Raw genomic sequence first — 19,075 nt, forward strand, 5'->3', positions numbered from 1 at the left:
ATCAAGGTTAGGCTCTAAAGTTAACTTAGGGCAGCACGGACCCAACTTTAACCCTCGGGGACAGCATGGTGCTCACCGAACTGCAAGATCATGACTGGAAGTTGTGTTACAGAGTCATGTGACAGGAAAAGGAAAAGCTAGGATTATGACGACCTAACTAGAGGAAAAGAGAGGAGGCAAGGGGGAGAGCTTTCACCAGGATTACTTCAGGACTTGCCTGTGTTGAAAAGGAGTCTTCACCTCCACTTTGCCTCGCTGTCCTTTCAGCTTATGTGCAGAGAGAGGCTGGAAGTATTCTTCTCTTGCTCTCTATGCCTGGAGGCTTCTCCAAAAAGCAGCAGGAAATGGTGGGCCGTTAGGGGCTCGTGTGTAGACAGAGTTAAGGCTCTACAACCCACCCAAGAGGCCTAACTTTGCAGCCTACTCGTGCTACTATGACTATGTTTAACCTTAATGTGCCACCAGATTTCTTTGTTTACCTCCAGTAGACAGTCACACAACTGAAAACCATTTTTAGCACAATGATGCTTTTCTGTGATGTTTTGGAATTTAAAGTTTTGTAACAAGTTATTATTTTTCTCTATAGCCAAAACTGTTTCCAGTCTCAAAAAAGGTTATGTTAACTTGTGTTTGCAGGCTGTTTTGAACGGTTTAAGTGCTGCCAAGTCAACATTGAAGAGGGAAGAGGAAAGTCTTGGTGGAATTTAAGAAAAACTTGCTTTCTAATTGTGGAACATAACTGGTTTGAGACATTCATTATCTTCATGATCTTGCTAAGCAGTGGAGCTCTGGTGAGCAACGTTACATTTTTCTTGGATCTTGTTTGGAAGGACATGGTGAGGGTGGGACTTTCCTCCATTATTGGTAGCCTCCCATTGGCAAGTGAGTCTGGATCCCTTGGAAAGTCCACAGCCTCCCTTCTGGGTGTTATTGTTCCAATATAGGAAATGGAAGCAGAGTCAAGCAAGTCAGTTCTAGTAATGATTTTTCAGTATTGACCAGCAGCCGCTCATATGGTTGGTCACTAGGGGGACTTGAACTACCACCACAAAAGGAGGAAGGGGATGTAGCGCCTTTACTGGTACTGTCGGTGCTTTGCTGGAGGATGTCATGAGGAGAGTGACAGGAGCCATGGCTGCAGCATCAAACAGGTGGACAGCGGTTGAGCAGATGTTTATTCCTGGTATGGGTAATGGTAATGGCATCACTTTCCGGTGCCAGGTTTTGTTCTTCACTGGGTCGTGCACCTGAAGTGTCTCAGTGTCTCTGTCACAGCCTCCTGACATCCTCAAGAAAAGATTATCTATAAAACAGATAATCTCGTGGATTTCTTTGGTGCTTTAAGATCATACCAGACATTAAAAGTTTTGTATGAAATGTCTTTCCTAATAGACCCTGTTTGCACAAACATGCTCATTATTTAATGACTGCTTCATCCAAAGATACTTTTAAAAAAAAAAATGTGTATCTTTCTTTTCTCCCTGAGCAGGGATGCAAAACAGCTTTTCACATTGTTCCCCCCCTCCTCCACTTGATCCTCACAACAACCACCTCGTGAGGGTAGGGTAGGCTGACAGATTGTTATGGGCGAAGGTCACCTGCTGAGCTTCCATGGCAGAGTGAGGGGTGTAACTTTTAGTTTGTTAGACTGTTAGACAGCCAACCTATTTGTTTGTTAGATGGGTTTTTTAAATTAGATATGAAATACACTACATGGTATATAAAGAAAATCAGAATCTCAAAGTTAACAAATGGCAAACCGACCAATAAAGAAGATACAATAGCCTTTCTAAAACCAGCAAATTCAAACTCAATGAAGTTAAACCAAAGCCTATCTTAAACAAGGCTGTCTTTCAGCCTTACTAAGAACAGGCAGAGAGGGAGCACTCCTTACTTCAAATAGTGGCTTGATCCAGAGGGTTATCACAGAAAATGCCGTGAAAAAAAGTGCTGCTAACCTCACTTCTCTATGAGAAGGGACAGGAAAGGAAAACTGCTGGTTCCCTTCTATAGACATTACCGGAAAGCCATGAAATCCAGGTTCATGGAAGCAATTTCTGTGCCTTACCAGTAATATCTGAATATCATTTCATCCAATGAGTAATCCAGGGATGAGAGATATTGGCAGCCAATATAAACGCTTGTGTGAACTGGCTTCCAAGGAGCATCCTTTTAAATAATAATACTCTATATCTTCCACAAAGTTTTAAACCCATTTTTTATTTGGGTTTTATTTGTATTTACTGCCAAGTGTAGACAAAGCGCAGTAATGATCATTACCTTATTATTCCTTAGGCTTTTGAAGATATTTATATAGAACAGAGAAAGACCATACGGACTATATTGGAGTATGCCGACAAAGTCTTCACCTATATTTTTATCCTCGAAATGTTGTTGAAATGGTGCGCCTATGGATTTGTGAAGTTCTTCACTAACGCCTGGTGCTGGCTGGATTTCCTCATTGTAGCAGTACGTATTTTTTTTTCCCTTGTTTCCCTTTTTTGAGGAGGCGGTGGCCCTTTTTGCTTCTACCTATCAGTGCATTGCTTTCATGGGAAAAAGTCCTAGCAAGATGATATGTGTTCCTGTTCTAAATCAGGTATTGATTAAGCTTGGAGTTATCAAAGAATTATTCCATGTTCTCTGTACGAGCAATTTATATTGTAGAAAATCAAGGGGTTCTAGAGTTTCCATCCTTGGGCTTTCAGGACTACTTTCCCCTGAGGTCTGAGAACATTCACTGAAACTGGAAAAAAAGAGAGAATTATAAACAAAACAAAAAATCTCACAGGGGAAGGCCATGGCAAACCACCCAGTAACAAAAAGTTTGCCAAGAAAATGATGTGATGCGACGTTCCCCTATAGGTCAGTAATGACTCGGTGCTTGCACAGAGGACGACCTTTACCTTTTAAGCAGCTCTATATGCTCTAGTTCCCAAATATACAAGTTCATTATTCTTGTACAGAGAGCCATTGTTGAATGTTGTAATGAACAATATTGTCTTATTCAGAAAAGCAGTAAAATGTAGAAGGTAAAATTCAACAGATTTGAGCACTTTAACAAGCTAAAACCCAACATTGAAAATTAGCCTGGTTAGCAGAGGATATTGTCACGTTTCATGTTATGCTCCCTGACCTGATTGCTGAAGTCAAGTCTTGATCAAAAAGTAGATTTTGATCTAATTTCACAATTGGACAATGCATTGTACTGAAGTTGCTCTAATTTCACAATTGGACAATGCATTGTACTGAAGTTGCTCTAAAACCTGGGTTCTCAAAGTGTAAGATAGATCTCCACCCTAGTTGCTAAAGGAAGAGTTGAATACATGTTTCCTTGGATGGGTTTTTTCCTGTTCTCACATTCCCCTTCTGCCACCATCACTGTAAAATGCTCGACTGTATGCCTGCATCCATGTGTTACTTGCCACAGGGAATATTTGCTTCCTGTTACTCCTCACAGAGTGGTAAGCTGCAGTACTGCAGCCCAAGCTCTGGTCAAGACCTGAGTTCGATCCTGGCGGAAGCCGGGTTCTAGTAGCCAGCTCAAAGTTGACTCAGCCTTCCATCCTTCCGAGGTTGGTAAAATGAGTACCCAGTTTCCTGGAGGTAATGTGTAGATGACTGGGGAAGGCAACGTCAAACCACCCCGTAACAAAAAGTCTTCCAAGAAAACGTCGTGATGCGACGTCCCCAGTGCTTGCACAGGGGGGACTACCTTTACCTTACCTATTCATCCATATACTATATTTCCTCTCGTTTCATTGTCTTACCTGTCCCACATGAGAGATAAGTAAACATTTATGGCTGCCTGAAGAATACCACCAATACCACCAAAAACAATCTCTCCATTGCAAGTTATTTTTATCTGTCCTATTATGTTTGCAAATGCTCATTAGAAGATAAGTAAAGTAGCAAGTATTTGCAAACATTACAGCTGTGAGCTCATAAGGAATGGTAAGGAGGATTTAAAAAATTGGAAATCCCATCTTGCCCCTCAAAATCTTCACCTCCAATATTCTCCAGTCCCTTAGCAACCTGAGAAGGCTAATATGCCCTCCTCTTCTCTTCCCTTTATCTGATTCTCAGCTACCCTAAACTAGGTTTGCCAACTCCAACTTGAAAAATTCCTGGAGATATAGGAACAGTGCCCAGGGAGGACAGAGTTTGGGAAGAATAAGGAGCTCATTAGGGATGTGATGATGATGATAACAACAACATACGATTTATATACCGCCCTTCAGGACAACTTAATGCCCACTCAGAGTGGTTTACAAAGTATGTCATTATCATCCCCACAACAAAACACCCTGTGAGGTGGGTGGGGCTGAGAGAGCTCCAGAGAGCCGTGAGTCCAGCTGGCTTCAAGTGGAGGAGTGGGGAATCAAACCCAGCTCTCCATATTAGAATCCCGCACTCTTAACCACTACACCAAACTGGCTCCCATAGAACATACCATAGAGTTTCGCTTTTGGAGTTACCATTTTATCTCTGCAGTTTGGAGATCAGTTATAATTCCAGGAGAACTTCAGGTCCCACCTGGAGGCTAGTAATCCTACTATAACCCTACTATAAATGTACTGGGTTGGATCCAGCAATCCATTAGCAAACAGACGACAGGAGGAGGAGGAGGGAGAGATTTCACTCCCTTCCCCTTCCTCACTGTGGCTAATACTCTGGGTGCGTCCTGCAGTCATGGGAGTCAACTTTTCCAGGTTCAGAAATGCCTCCTGCGGGAGGAGGAGGTTGGAAGATCTCCAATCTTTGTGCAAGCACATCACGGGATTCAGCTCACTGTTTCTCAGAGAGCCTATTTCTTCCACACCAGGCTGGGTTTTTTGGAGCAGAAGAGAGGTCTTTTTTCTTTCAGTTACTTTAGAAGGTGGCATACCTGAGCTGTCCCTGAGAAAGAAAAGCCTGTGCCTTGTGCATAGTTAACTGGACTTTGCTGCTTTCTCCGACTACACAGGGGCCGGCCAGCTTACTATTAAATATAGTTCACAACAAGGAGAGCTTTTTGGTGGAATTCTCATGGTCGCCCAATCCTCTTTGCCTTTTTCTTGCACTTAGGGAAGCTAAGACTGTTTAATACTAATGGGGAGGCCCTCCTGACAATATTTGAGAACTCCTGCTGACTGAGATTACAGAAGCATCTTGTAAAATATTTGCCTTTCTTTATGAGGTGGTATTTTAGATAGCTAATGGAGTTTATGGGTAAGACTAGTATGGGAGCGAAAGAAATGAGATGATTTAGCAGAGATAGCTGCTTAAATGTTTTGAAATATTTGGCTTAAATGCAGTCAAGTAATACTGGTCTTATAAAAAAAAAAAAAGACCTTCCCTAGTCATTCTGTCCCAGTAACCAAGGAGGTTTTTGGGGTTTTTTAAAAACTTTAAAACTCTTACTTGAACTTGGGTTATTGATTGGGGGAACAGTACTCATTAATGTTGATTGTTTTCAGGTTTGTGGACAGCTTTGACCTGTAGTCTTTTTCTGATTCCCAAAAATCTCAAATATATTTGTGTGTCTTTTTTCCTGAGTAATAAGAAGTTTGTTTAGTGCAGTTCTGTTATGTTTTGATTGTTTTAAACAAATATGGTTGTTCTAAACTGACTTCTAATACCCACCATTATACATTTTTCTGAGATTATCTTCTGAGAATGAAAATCGTAGCCCCAGTGAAAATGGCCTTTTGAGTTTCGTGCCAAACTTCCAGATTTTAGAGGGAAGCCAGATATGTAGTGCAACTTGTCCTCTTCCTCCCTTGGGTCTTTTTCAGAAGTAATAAGTGTTAAATGTCTGCTTTTGTGTTGAGGAAGTATAATATCTGACATAGCTGCACTTAACAATTCTCGTATCATCTAAAAAGGACATCAAACTTGCAGATTTTTTAAAACTTTCTTTTTGAGTCCTGAATGATGCAATGCATAGGTACACTGAAAGATCATATACTAATTTCAGCGCCTGAAGATGTGCAGTGCCAAGTTCTGTTGCTGCTGCTGTTAAACATCAGTCCATAAAATGGGGATATTGCTTTATTGTCGAGATTGCCTTGACATCATAGGCTGCAGTCATTTTGAGTGATGAAGGGGAATTTCAGATGCCATCTCTGATGGCGTCTCTATTATAAAACGCTGATATAAAACAGTTGTGCTTACCTGTAATTGGTATTCTTCAAGTACTCCTCTTTAGAGTAACAAATCTGGAACTGCCCATGTTCAGCCAAAGTCATGGAAGAGATGAAGAGCTTCAGGCATTCACTTCCAGAGCTGTCAAGAGGGAAGACAACATTCCCAGGGCCAAAGTTACTTTGTCAACCCAGAAGACTAAGCAAGGCACCACTGAAATGCATAGGTTAGCATGCATGTGACATCACATTTGTATTTGCATAGCAGCCCCCCCTGATTGTCTGTTGCTCCTTGATTCACCTCTGGGCAGGAAAGGGAAAGAGGTGGGAAACAAGCTATTGGCAGGGCTTCACCCTGTCCTGTGTCTCTTTTTAAAGCAGGTGTTCTGAGAACGAGTCTGTGGACAGCCTAGCCAAGTAGAGAATAGGAAGTGCTGGCTTCTCTTTTTTTTAACTTTGAGAGGAGGTTAACAGGTTTCTCATGAATCCCCCTCCCCCGCAGTCAAGGTGTAGGTAGGACACTATTTTGCTCAGTCCTCTGACTGTACCTTGGGGAGAGAAGCTCCTCAGATGCCACATTCTGTCCTGAATAGGCCCAGGCTTACACACTGCACACAGGATACAAAGGACATTTATATTTTTAAATCTCTTAAAAAGATGAATATGACCAGGACTTCTTTTCAGGGGGAACGAGGGGAGACGGAGTTCCAGAACCTCTTGAAAATGGTCACATGGCTGGTGGCCCCAACCCCTGATCTCCAGACAGAGGGGAGTTGAGATTGCCCTCCGCACCGCTTGGCGCTCGGTGGCGCGGAGGGCAATCTAAACTCCCCTCTGTCTGGAGATCAGGGGGTGGGGCCACCAGCCATGTGATCATTTTCTCTGAGGGCAACCCACTGAGTTCCACCACCTCTTTTCCCAGAAAAAAAGCCCTGAATATGACTACTTCTCCTTTTAACCAGTTTCTCATTATAAGAGGCCAAATATTAAGTAGGAATGAGCAACTAATATCTGTACTGGAGTTGGAAGACCTCCCGCTAAGGATGGCTAAAATACATATTTTCAGTATACATTGACAAAGTGAAATCCATTTACATTTAGGTGTGGTGATTTAAACATATGCTTAACTCTCTTGTTGAAATTATCGGGGTTTAAAAGTGTTTAACTTTGTTTGGATTATGTCACCTCTGGTTCAAAACACACTATTTACGTATCTATTGCATTATAATCCAACATTCCTTTAGGGAGTTAAGAGTAGTATACATGGTTCTGCCTTCTCCACTATTATTTTTTAAAGCAACATTTTTGAATCTACTAATATATGGACTTTTTTATATTTTTGCTTTGGCAATGAAAAACATGCTGTAATACACTGACAAAAGGCTGTCTCAACATTAAAAAATGTTCTGATAGCATGGATAACATCTCTACAAAAGAAACTATGTTTCTCCATCATTGATGCATTTTGAATCACCTATTCCTAATTTAATCTATTTTTGTAATTTTTAAATGAATCTTTCCACAGTTTTTCAAAAACTTTTCTTTAAAAAACATACCTTTCCCATCCCTGCACATTGAATTCCAATTTGAAAAATGGACAGAAATCTTTAATAATTAGGGAGATGAGGGGTATATAATATTTCGGTTATTAAAGTAGCACATACACCACTTGCACTGTACCTCATAAGAAGGAAACTTGAGCTTTTTATTATGGATATTCTACAGGTATACACTATGGAAAGCTAAAATAGGTCTTAGGTCCCTATTGAATACATAGTTCTAATTCATAGGTTAACGTAACATTGTAGTTGCCATTTTTCTATAATATGCCGGACCTGTAACTGCAGGAACCAAATGGGATGGACAAATGACTGGGTAATCCTCACAAATACATCAACAAAGCCCCTACATAACACTGCTGGTGCAGCATAGGGCCTGTCCACATGGAAACATCAACAACGCTCCTAATGTATGAACTAGGTCATAGTGTACAGACAATGCAAAATTTTCTTCTTTCACATTAGGTTACCTTGGAGATTTTCTAATATGTGAGATGTGATGTACTAACTAATTTAATGAAGCAGCCCTCTATCCCACCATTTTATCCTGTGAAAAATCTCCACTGATGAAAGGATTTTTTGTCAGCGAAGCAAAACTTCTCCATTTCCCCCCTCCTGCTGCGGACCAAAATTTTCCTGGAAATGCTGCTTCTGGGGGACAGGGGAGAATGACATCGGAGTCCAAGACTGAGGGGAATCAGTAGAAATTTTCCTCTGGATTGAACCCATTGCCTCTCAGTGTTACAACAACAATATTAATGATGATGATGATGTTATATTATCATTATAATATAAAGTTTCCATCAGAATAATTGACTGTTTAGCTTCATCACAATCCAGTAAAGAGCTGAATAATTTATCCCATATTCATGCTACTACTCGCGGTTAACTTCTCAGAGGAGAAAAGACCTAGATGTTTATCTTTCTCACTCGTGTCTCTGTGACACCACTGCAGTGGGGATGAGCAAGGCAGGCCCTACCCAAATGAGAGGAGCAAGGCAGTTTGTGCAGTGTGTGTATTTATCTGTATTCTTTTTCATAGGTACCTTTAAAAATTTGTCTGGCTTAATTTAATGGGAGCTGCTGGGATCCTGCAGAGGGTAAGGTTCTTGTCATCCGTTTGGGCTCCTAACCTTCCAACAGACCCCGTTTCCGTCTGTGTGTCTCTGCCTCTCTCTATCTCACTTATTTTTTCCTCTTTTGTTTTATTCTTATGCCTCTCTCAACTGCATTATTTCCTTCCAGGTCGTTTCAGTGAAGTGAAGTAGGCAGCTGGTGGTCATGTCTTCGGTATCACTGTAAACGGGGGCGGGCGGGGGGGTGACCTGGGGCCTGCAGTCCAGTTTGGGGGATGGAAAATGATCAGTGCTAGGGGATTTATTCTAACAGTCTGGAACCTTTTTTTTTTCCTTTTCTTTTTGTTTCTTTCTTTTCTGTTTTCTGTGTAGGTCTCTTTAGTCAGCCTCATAGCTAATGCCCTGGGCTACTCGGAACTAGGTGCCATTAAATCCCTTAGGACACTCAGAGCTTTGAGGCCTTTAAGAGCGTTGTCACGATTTGAGGGGATGAGGGTAAGATGCCATTAGCGAGCTGATCCTTCTGCATGCCTGTGGACTACGGGATTTTTTTTTTAAAAGCATGCTAGAACCGATCAAACTGGTAGAAAGACATAACTACAAACAGAATCATGATGCAGCTGCTGACTTGCTCACCTCCCTCTGTCTATGACTCACCTTCACCCTGCTGCACATTTCTCCCTTTCTTTTTTAAATTACCCACAGCAAAAAAAAAAAAGGGAGACGTATTGAGCTGCCTCATTATTGGCCCAAACCACATGTCATTCATAGATTCTCTGTTGGCACTTGGCTGTTCTTCTTTGGCCTGGCTTCTAATACCTCTAGCATCTGAGGGGGCATTTCTGGCTGTAAGTATTGAATAGGGAGAATCACCAGGTGCAAAGAAGCAGAATTTGAACCACCTCAATTTTCTCCTTTCCTTAAAAGTAATAACCAAAGGAGGATCAAAAGGGTTCTAAATATTTTTTTTAATCTTCATCTTTTGTGGGGTTAATTCAGCATGGTAGGAAAGGGCTGGGCTGTGGGAGGAACTTAGCCACCCCAAAAGAAAACAGTTCTGGTTTAATTCCTCTCATTTGCACCTAGTTGTTCTCAGTCCAGTCCAGTCGTGACTGGCAGCCTTGTATAATAGTTTAGCTTTCCTCCCTACTCTCCGTTCCCCCGTTTACCATGCTTTATGGCCCCCTGGTCCTGTCACTGTAATGTTAACAACAAATCACAGAGCACAAGATATGAACTTTATTGAAATAGCTAAAAGGCACTGTTGCCATGTAACCTTTTTAAAGGAAATTGCCAATTTTTTTTTTAAATGAACTGTTATACTTGAAATAATCTCATGCTAACCAACCCAGGGAAATCTATCCTGGTCTGTATTTATGTAAATGAAACAACACAATGATTTGTTTTAAATTTAGGAACCACGCAATTACAATTAATATTAGGGTAAAACTGAAGGAGGAAATGGAGAGGGTACAGAAAAGAGCTATAGCCATCATTCAAAGACCTGAAAACATGACTGATTTCAAGATCTAAACAATGCAGACTTCCCAAAAGGGCTAATAGGAAGATGAAACTTGGTTCTGTATTGGCTTGTGGCAGGAAAATGTATCCTTACCCCATTTTATTTTCAGGAAATATTGTCAAATTGATTGCAAATATCTGACTGGCTTATTTTATAGTTATTTCCTGTGTGCGATTGATTGTTCAAAATAATTCAAAAATAATTTAGATTTATTGTGTATTTCCAATAAATGCATCTTTTTAATTTTAGGTACTATGGTGATGGTAAAGTAGATTTAGAAGTATCTTACTGGAGTACATAGCTTCTAGTTTGTTTATGAACAAATTCTGACTCTCAGCTTTTCTCATAACCCCTGTGTAATTCACAGTTTCAGCAGAGGTGAATCAAAGCATAAATTAACTGCTCCACAGACTTTGAAAGAAATTGGTAAGGAATTATGCAAGAATTATCTCTGTCATTGAACAAGGCTCCGGGTTAGGGAAAATGTATCTGCTGCCTGAAGGTACCATCAAAATAATGACATAACCAAAGAGTACCTTGTCTTCTTCCAGGAGGATTTCTCTTCCATTACTATTCCACAACTTTCTCCTTCTATATATTTTTGAATGTTTTCAAAAATGTTCATTTTTAAGACATCATGGAAATTCTTCATTGGTGGGCAGCTCTCAAGTCTCTCCATTCCAAAATAGGCGTTACTTTCCTAGGCTTCATATGCCTATTTTATGTTTCTACTCTGAAATAACATGCCCTGCGAAAAGAATTGTCTCTGCTGTGAAGAAAAATCACAGCTTCCTTATCTTTTTCAATCCTTGGTCTGTACACCATTGCATGATAAACATCTGATCTGTCCTTCTGCACCATTTCTCTCATCTGATTTTTGAGTTCTGTCATGAATGATATGATACTTCTTCACTGTAGGAAGACTCTTGATGTACATTTCCAGCACATATTTTTAAAGAAATCTATGGGTTGAATCCCACAGAGCATTTCCTCTTGCTCACAAGGTCTTGCATTGTAAGTAGCCCTTGAATTCACACAAGACATAACACAAGGTATAGTTCCGCAATACACACACACACACACACAATAAGGGCACTCAGTCAAATCCTATCACAGTTCCAAACTGGATTGTAATGACTGCTTCAGATTTTTGTACACAAGAACATTGATCAGAAATGAAATATCGGTGCTTGATCTTGCAGTAGCTGTTGGGCAGTGTCTTGTGTAAATGGAACTACATTAAGTACAACTTCTTTTCTGCTGTTGAATGGCAGGATCTAGCCACGTGTGGTTTTATTTACTGTCGTTTCATAACTTAGGCATAGTGAACATAATTCATATGCAGGGGCCCTGGTTCAAATTTAATAGCAGAGGTTGAGAAGACCTCTTCCGGAGACATTGAAAAGCTGCTATCAGCTGGAGTAAGCAACAGAGGGTTTGATAGATTTCTGTCTGACTCTGTAAGGCATCTTTATCTTCTTACATGCTGTCACCTCATTCATTCAGTCAATAGGAGTGGATCCGGAGAGATTGATGCCAGAGATGAAGTGAAGAGACATTCCACTGAATTATTCCTTTGGTTGCTAAAATATTTCTATAATTCTAATAACCATTGACAACTGCCTATGGGAGGCTGACAGGCAGGCACCTATCAAGTTCACCTTGTTGTGAACAAAACTCCAGAGGGTAGGGCAGCAAGAAGCATGGATCATATTGCAATATGATGCAACTACCAGACGCTTTTCTCAGAGCATGCAGTAAGGTCTGCAAGTCATTTGCAATCATGCCCATATTTAAAATGCTGACAGGTCTCAATGGAGATGATGGAGATGCTCCAAAAATCTGTTCCAAAAGTCTTGTATTTCTAGATGTGGGCTCTGCAGGAAGCTCTCAAAGTCTTTCACTACAAGTTTTTATCCAGCTCAATCACTTAAAACTGTTGAGAACAGTTTTCACTTTTTCCTGCTCTTATCATTCTGGTTCATCTTCAGTGAGGGAATGAACTACATCCAGGGCTTTTTTTCAGCCAGAACGCAGGGGAATAGAGTTCCGGAACCTCTTGAAAATGGTCACGTGGCTGGTGGCCCCGCCCCCTGATCTCCAGACAGAGGGGGGTTCAGATTGCCCTCTGCGCCACCGAGCGGTGCGGAAGGCAATCTCAACTCCCCTCTATCTGGAGATCAGGGGGCGGGGCCACCAGCCATGTGACCATTTTCTCCGAGGGCAACCCTCTGAGTTCCACCACCTCTTTTCTCAGAAAAAAAGCCCTGACTACATCTAAGTGAGTCTCAGTGTCGCTTTCTTACATGACCTAAGCAAGTTGCTATAGCTGAGCAAAGGCCTTGGAGTAAGGAACAATACATTGGCCATCTGAAGGTTCCGGCCATGTACTATCGATATAACGTGACCAAAGAATCCTGCACGGGCTTAGCTGCAGCATTGTACATCTTTGTTGTACTTTCAACAAGTACAGTTACTGCCCCTATTCCTGTTCCAATGAAAAGGTAGGGCAGCCAGAATTAAAGAATTGCCAGGCCATAGCCAATCCCGTGAAATGTTACCACCAGTCAAAGCATGATACATTTCACATTTCACAGCATTGAAACAGCACAGGCAGCCTTTCTTTGGACTGCTCGGTGGTTTCCATTTCATTGGAATACAGAGGTTGATCGATTACCGCTTTTGTTCCCTGCAATTGCGGCAAATGAGATCTGACTGGTGATGCTACTGGGAACAGAGTAGCTTGGCAAGATCCAGTGGCATCCTATAAAACTGTAACCAAGACCTAATATTACAGGGCACAGTATAGCTGGATCTTTTCTGTTTTATTGCATCTGCCCTGCAAACAACCCCTCTCTTCCAATCAATCAACATTCACTTTCTCTCAGTATTCCATTACGGTGCAGTGGCTGTTCGTAGCTATGATCTGCACATTCCGTTTTCTTCACAGTGAATTGTCACAGTGCTCTGCTTCTGTTTCTCAGTGCAAGTAGGGGAGGCTTTGGGAGATGCAGTCCATAGGCTTTGGTTCTATGAAAGGTTTCTATGCCATTCAGAATCTCTCCCAGCCTATCAATTTTTTCCCATGATAGATTTGTGAACATAAGGCTGAATGTTCTTTGGAAGAACAATTCGATTATTCACAGTAGTGTCCAGTTTTTTGGTTATACAAGATTATGCCACTTTCCTCCAGCTATGAATATGAAATACTATGGAATCAGGGCTTTTTTTCAGCTGGAACGCGGTGGAATGGAGTTCCGGTGCCTCTTGAAAATGGTCACATGGTCAGTGACCAGGGGCGGGGCCACCGGCCATGTGACCATTTTCGCCAAGGGCGATTTAAACTTTAAAAAACTCCCCCCTTGTTCCAGCTAACCCAAAGTGATGCCATTGTGTGGTCCTGAGTTCCACCACTGAGTTCCACCATCTCTTTTCCCAGAAAAAAAGCCCTGCTATGGATGATTCAGTGCTGCTAGTAATTGTTGTTTCTATATAGGAGAGTATTAAATATTTGGAATATCAGACACTGAACTCTTCTTGATCAGCATTAAAAGGATAGCAAATCTGTAGTTTTGGTTTTCATTTCATTTCTTACTGCTGCATTTGAGTGTGATAAGTTACATCTGCTTCCGTGATCTTATTGCCATTTGTTTGCTTGGTTTTCCAAACTGCAAGTTCTCTTTTCAAATTGTGGTCTTCTCTGACAATGTTTTGGCAATGAAAAATTATCAGGTGCAGCCAATAATTCCTCTGTGATGCTTCGAGAAGAAATTAAGGTGGTTGCTTACCCCAGATTCCAGTTTGTACAGAGATGCAAGGTTTTCTATTAAAAAGTGGGTTCTGAGTATAGTTCAGGTTTCTCTGTAATGAACGATGTACTCCTAAACCTACTTCATCACCTCCAAGTTACCTAAAAGCAAAAAGAATATACCTCTTCCAGCCTGGCCATAATCTATCTCACAAGCTGAGATGGATTATGGCCAGGCTGAAAGAGATATATTGCCACCACTGACTGGGTAGGGGGGCAACCCTTTCCCTTCTGGAAGATAAAGATGTAGCAGGAGTGCCTTAGAGGGGAAGAGGAGGTGCTGAGGCAAGAAGCAAGGGGAACTCAGTTCTGTGTTGGTATTTAACTTGTTTGAGTTGCCTCAGTCAGGGAAGGAGTGCTGGTCTGAAGCTTTGCCTCCCCTTAACGCCATGAAAGGGTTGGTTATTGTAGTGAACAGAGAAGTATCAGCCATAGACTTCCCAAAGCATCCTTAGACCTTGTAAAAAAAAGAGAATGGAATAAGCAAGCAAGCCAGTGGCCAATCAAATTAAGTGTCTCCATGCAAGCCAGGTGCCTGCCTGATGAGAGATTCATCATCCCTTCCCCCCTACAGGACATCTCACACAGTTTTTACAGCTATCCCACAAATCTAAATTATCTACAAATTAAAATAGATTTGTGAATATGGCAGATGACAGGCACCAATTCGTGTATCAGAATTAATGTGTTATCATTTTAACCAAGCAGAGAGTACATGAAAGGTATTTAGGGTTGGATCATAAGATGTCGTAGAGAGCCACATGACGCAGAGTAGTAAGATACGGTACTGCAGCCCAAGCTCTGCTCACAACCTGAGTTCGATCCTGGCGGAAGCCGGGTTCACGTAGCCGGCTCAAGGTTGACTCAGCCTTCCATCCTTCTGAGGTCGGTAAAATGAGTACCCAGTTTCCTGGGAGTAAAATGTAGATGACTGGGGAAGGCAATGGCAAACCACCCCATAACAAAAAGTCTGCCAAGAAAACGTACTGCGACGTCTCCCCATGGGTCAGTAATGACTCTGTGCTTGCACAGGGGACCACCTTTACCTTTTACATAAGATGTCATTCTGCCACTATAAAGGCACTTAGGCCAGCAATGTGGCCCTTCTGCTGGTGGAAGAGAGGAAGGTGATTTCGGACAATTTGCCTCATCCAGTTGCAAATCATGATGTTTGTGCCCCCCCCCCATCAGAAATTTGGGAGATTCAGTGGGAAGGAGGAGGCAAGGAGGTCCCACTCCATGAGCTTCACTTTGCTGGCAGGATCCAACCAATAAAATAAAATAAAATAAATCTCTTGTGGAAGTATTTGAACTCAGTTTGACAGTCTGACAGTGCAGTTCTAGACAGTGACACCCTACTAAGCCATTGACTTCACTTAATTTAAGAGACTCTGCTTAAGATGGCACTATTAGTGGGCTAATGATACAGCCAGAAAATGGAAGCCAGGATATATTTTCTTATCATAAGCATATTAATACAGCACCAAGAAAACCACACATGGTCTTTCTTTAACCTGGAAACATTACTAAATATACAAATGCATTATAAAAGTAGCTGAGATGTTTGGATTAACTGTAAGCTTGGATTTTCATTTCCAAACAACAATAAGCGAAGGGTTTTTTAAAAGCTGCTAATGGCAAATCAGTGATGGTAACAAAATGTTATTTGTTACACTAGAAAATATATCTTAGCTTAGTTTAAATACTCTGGCTTAACCAATGAGTATTTTAGAGATTAATATAGAGACATGGTATATTTATAGCATTCTATCAGTCAGGAAACTCAGGTATGGTTGAGAATGTGGTGAAAGCACAAAGATGCTGAAGTGTTATCACCTGTTTTCCATATCTCGGGATCCAGAGATTGCCAAAACTAACAATCAGTCTTTCATCCAAGTAGGTGAACACTTGAACTCCTCCTGACTCATGGATAAATTGTTTCAGTGGTATTTTTTAACCTGGTTAACTAATAGTTTGCATCTGTTTGCATTCGCTGCCAAACCATGGGTTTTGATGTGTTACCCTGGGTAGGCAGCTTCTCTGTATATTAGACCTAGTATATATTGATTCAAAAACTTTAACCATCTCAGCAAGAGTATGGAGAGAATCTGCAGAGGATGATGATAATTTATCTTTATAATCAGAGACTTGTGCAGTGAACTGCAGATTTTGAATTACTGAGTGAAATCTAGGGTGCCATCGGGTACAGCATAAATGATTGAATGAATGGCTGAGAGGTTCAGAAGATAAAGACAATAAGCGGGAAAGTTTGAGATCTAAGAATAACAAGATTGGAAAATGATCACTTCCCAGAAAATCACCCACCTCCATAGCCTTCACAAGTGAAGCCAATCTTGTTGATGGAACAAAATAGTCTATGATACTTGCGCCACTTGCACCAATATAAGTATAATTTCCCTTGGACTTAAGACCTGATCAGCCATTTATTGGAATTAAATTTCTCTGAATAGAAAGGTTTGCTAAGTCTAGGCCATTTGAATTAACAACTGTATCTTTAGAAACTCTTATCAACCAGTAAGAATTAAGGATATCTTCGTTACCTGGACCAATTAATTTTGGTTAACTAATAATGCAATCCTATGCAGTTTCTCCAGTCTAAACTCATTGATTTCAATGAGCTTGTGCTTGGGTAATTCTGCACAGAATTTCACTCTAAAATATTAGTAAAGCAGGCATATTTCTTTCTTTCCTGATTAATTACCTGTAAAGCAGTGTACAAGTAAATGAAATTACAAGTAAATGAAAAATGATATAACCAGAGGGAGTAAAAGCTATTCTGAATCTCTTTCAATTAGATATTTTAAAAGAGCCAGAGCAGAAATAGAAACATCCACCAAATTGTTCCCCCACTGCAACCCATGGGCCAAGATAGCAGATCTTGTAAAACAAATGAGAATATGCATTCCTATGGAGTAATGCAGATGAGTTCGCAGTAATGACTCTTCCAGCTCCTCATCAAGATTTGGAGAATCTGCATTTATTTCGGATCTGCACAGGTGATTTCTAATCCAGCGAGAAGTCATGAGGACAAGCCTGTTTCCATGCGTGGATGTTCGTTCCTGAATCAAGGCAAGAATGTTTCAAGGAGGAACTGAGCATTTCTTGTGGGAAATCACTTTTTACCCCTATAACAGAAGTTATTAAATCTCATACATTTCAGTTAACCTGGAACTCCTTCAATTTCCCACTATCTTCATTGCTAGATATTCGGCACTGATGGAGAAAAGTTGATGAACTAAAATGGATTACAGTTCTGATGAAGTCTAGTTGCCTATTTCCTTCTAAAATTTTTGAAGACGACAACAGCCACATATAGTTTGAGTTTGGCAAAACAACACATGAAGAGAATGAATTTTCTGAGCCACACTGCAACTTTTCCTGTTACTTGTAGTAGAGATAGAATAATGCAGTCCAAAAACCAAGTTTACAGGGACAGATGACCAACTGTGGTTTTAATATCCTAGAAAGGTAGAGCAGTGAGGTCACTCTCCCAAAAATTTGAGGAAAATTTGCTAGGTAGGCAATCACTACCCTGAGCTTCTGGGAGGAAGAGTGGGATAAAAATATCCTAAATAAATAAATGTGATGGTTCCTAGCTGCCATTAACTTTAAGATATTTTTTGTTGCAGAAGTTCTTGGAAAAAGCATTTTGGGGATCTAAGTAGAGGCCCATTGGGTTATGAAATCATTTTTTTGAAAATGTAAAACCATCCAGGAAGACTTCTACAGGTTATTGCACGTATTTTTGTCATTGAGATTTTGTAATTTTGTTTTTGTTGCTCATGGTGGTATCATTTATAATGAAATTATTTTTGTTATTCTCAAGGACCTCAGAGTGTCCTGCTACTTTACTCTGCTCAGGGAAGGGTGGATCATTCCCAAAAAGAAGAAGCCTTGCTCCAGAAAAGGGTTCCAACAACCCCGATAACTGGCTTGGGAGGGCACCCAGGCTGGCTGACCATGGGCACCAAAAGCCCCTGGGCTGGCCCTGACCCTGAAGATCAGCACGTGCTTGAGAAATTTTTGTGCAAATTAATCAAATTATATGTCGTATACGATGGTCAAATGAGGCTAATTTCACCAGCCAAAGTGTTCTTCAAACACTTGTCAACTGACTCACCAGAGTCACCACTGATGAATAACTTGTTCAGTAGCTTCCAGGTCTTAGTTTGTCATACATTGTTGTGCTCTAGTTCTTGTGGAAAAGAACTAGACCTTTTGGGCTAATTTTGTTTCCCACTCTTTGTGCCTGAAGTTTGTAAGAAAAGCTGTAGTAGTCCTTAAGCAGACCTGGGAATGTTTTTGTGTCCATTCAAATGTATTCAGCAGACGAGCTTGAAGAACATTTGCTGAATTTCGGCAGATTCTGTCATTGTGCATTCACCCGGCTCTTTGATTACAGTGATAAGTTGTTGCTTGCGACATATATGTTACAATAAAAATATTGTGCGAGATCCTGATTCATGATACAGGCTCAGATGAACCAGATGATGGTGATTTTTTTTTTTAGCATTAGCAACACAAGCAACATTTACCTTGAGCAACACAAATATAAAATTACAGATTACTTCAATGAAAAAATACGTAAAATGAAAAAATTCACAAATGCTCGAAATAAACAAAGGTAGATGCTTAGAAGTCTATGCATGTTTTATGTTGGCAAAACTGATTACCTGACCTGAAATACCAATCGCAGAATCCTTTGACTTCTGTATGGAGAAAAAATATTAAATGTGCTATATGGCAAGACATATTTTAGATTTCTTCATCTAGCCAATTTTCCTCAATTTGGGGGAAGGGTCACCCCAACCAATGTATTCTCCACCCTTATATGGCATCTAACCAGCTGGTGGACTTTTGCACCGTAACTGAACTTCAGAACCCTGTTATTTTGCTTCTACTATATTTCTGATTCACTCTGACATCTCCTCAACAAATCATCTAATATTTTAAAAAGAAATGAA

At 40.7% G+C, this 19,075-nt stretch overlaps 1 protein-coding gene across 6 annotated transcripts in view; it reads left to right on the forward strand.

Moving 5' to 3' along the window:
* SCN8A (sodium voltage-gated channel alpha subunit 8) overlaps positions 1 to 19,075 on the forward strand; it is a 134,806-nt gene that overhangs the window by 100,617 nt on the left and 15,114 nt on the right. For 4 of the 6 annotated variants that reach the window (XM_054975346.1, XM_054975342.1, XM_054975343.1 and 1 more), the window contains exons 18-20: positions 637 to 791; positions 2,296 to 2,469; positions 9,133 to 9,255. In XM_054975346.1, the coding sequence (XP_054831321.1) occupies positions 637 to 791; positions 2,296 to 2,469; positions 9,133 to 9,255 (452 nt within the window). The remainder of the gene's footprint in view (positions 1 to 636; positions 792 to 2,295; positions 2,470 to 9,132; positions 9,256 to 19,075) is intronic. The other 2 variants (XM_054975345.1, XM_054975344.1) reach the window with 1 other exon arrangement.

Source organism: Eublepharis macularius, chromosome 4 (assembly GCF_028583425.1).
Source record: "Eublepharis macularius isolate TG4126 chromosome 4, MPM_Emac_v1.0, whole genome shotgun sequence".
Classification (NCBI taxonomy): Eukaryota; Metazoa; Chordata; class Lepidosauria; order Squamata; family Eublepharidae; genus Eublepharis; species Eublepharis macularius.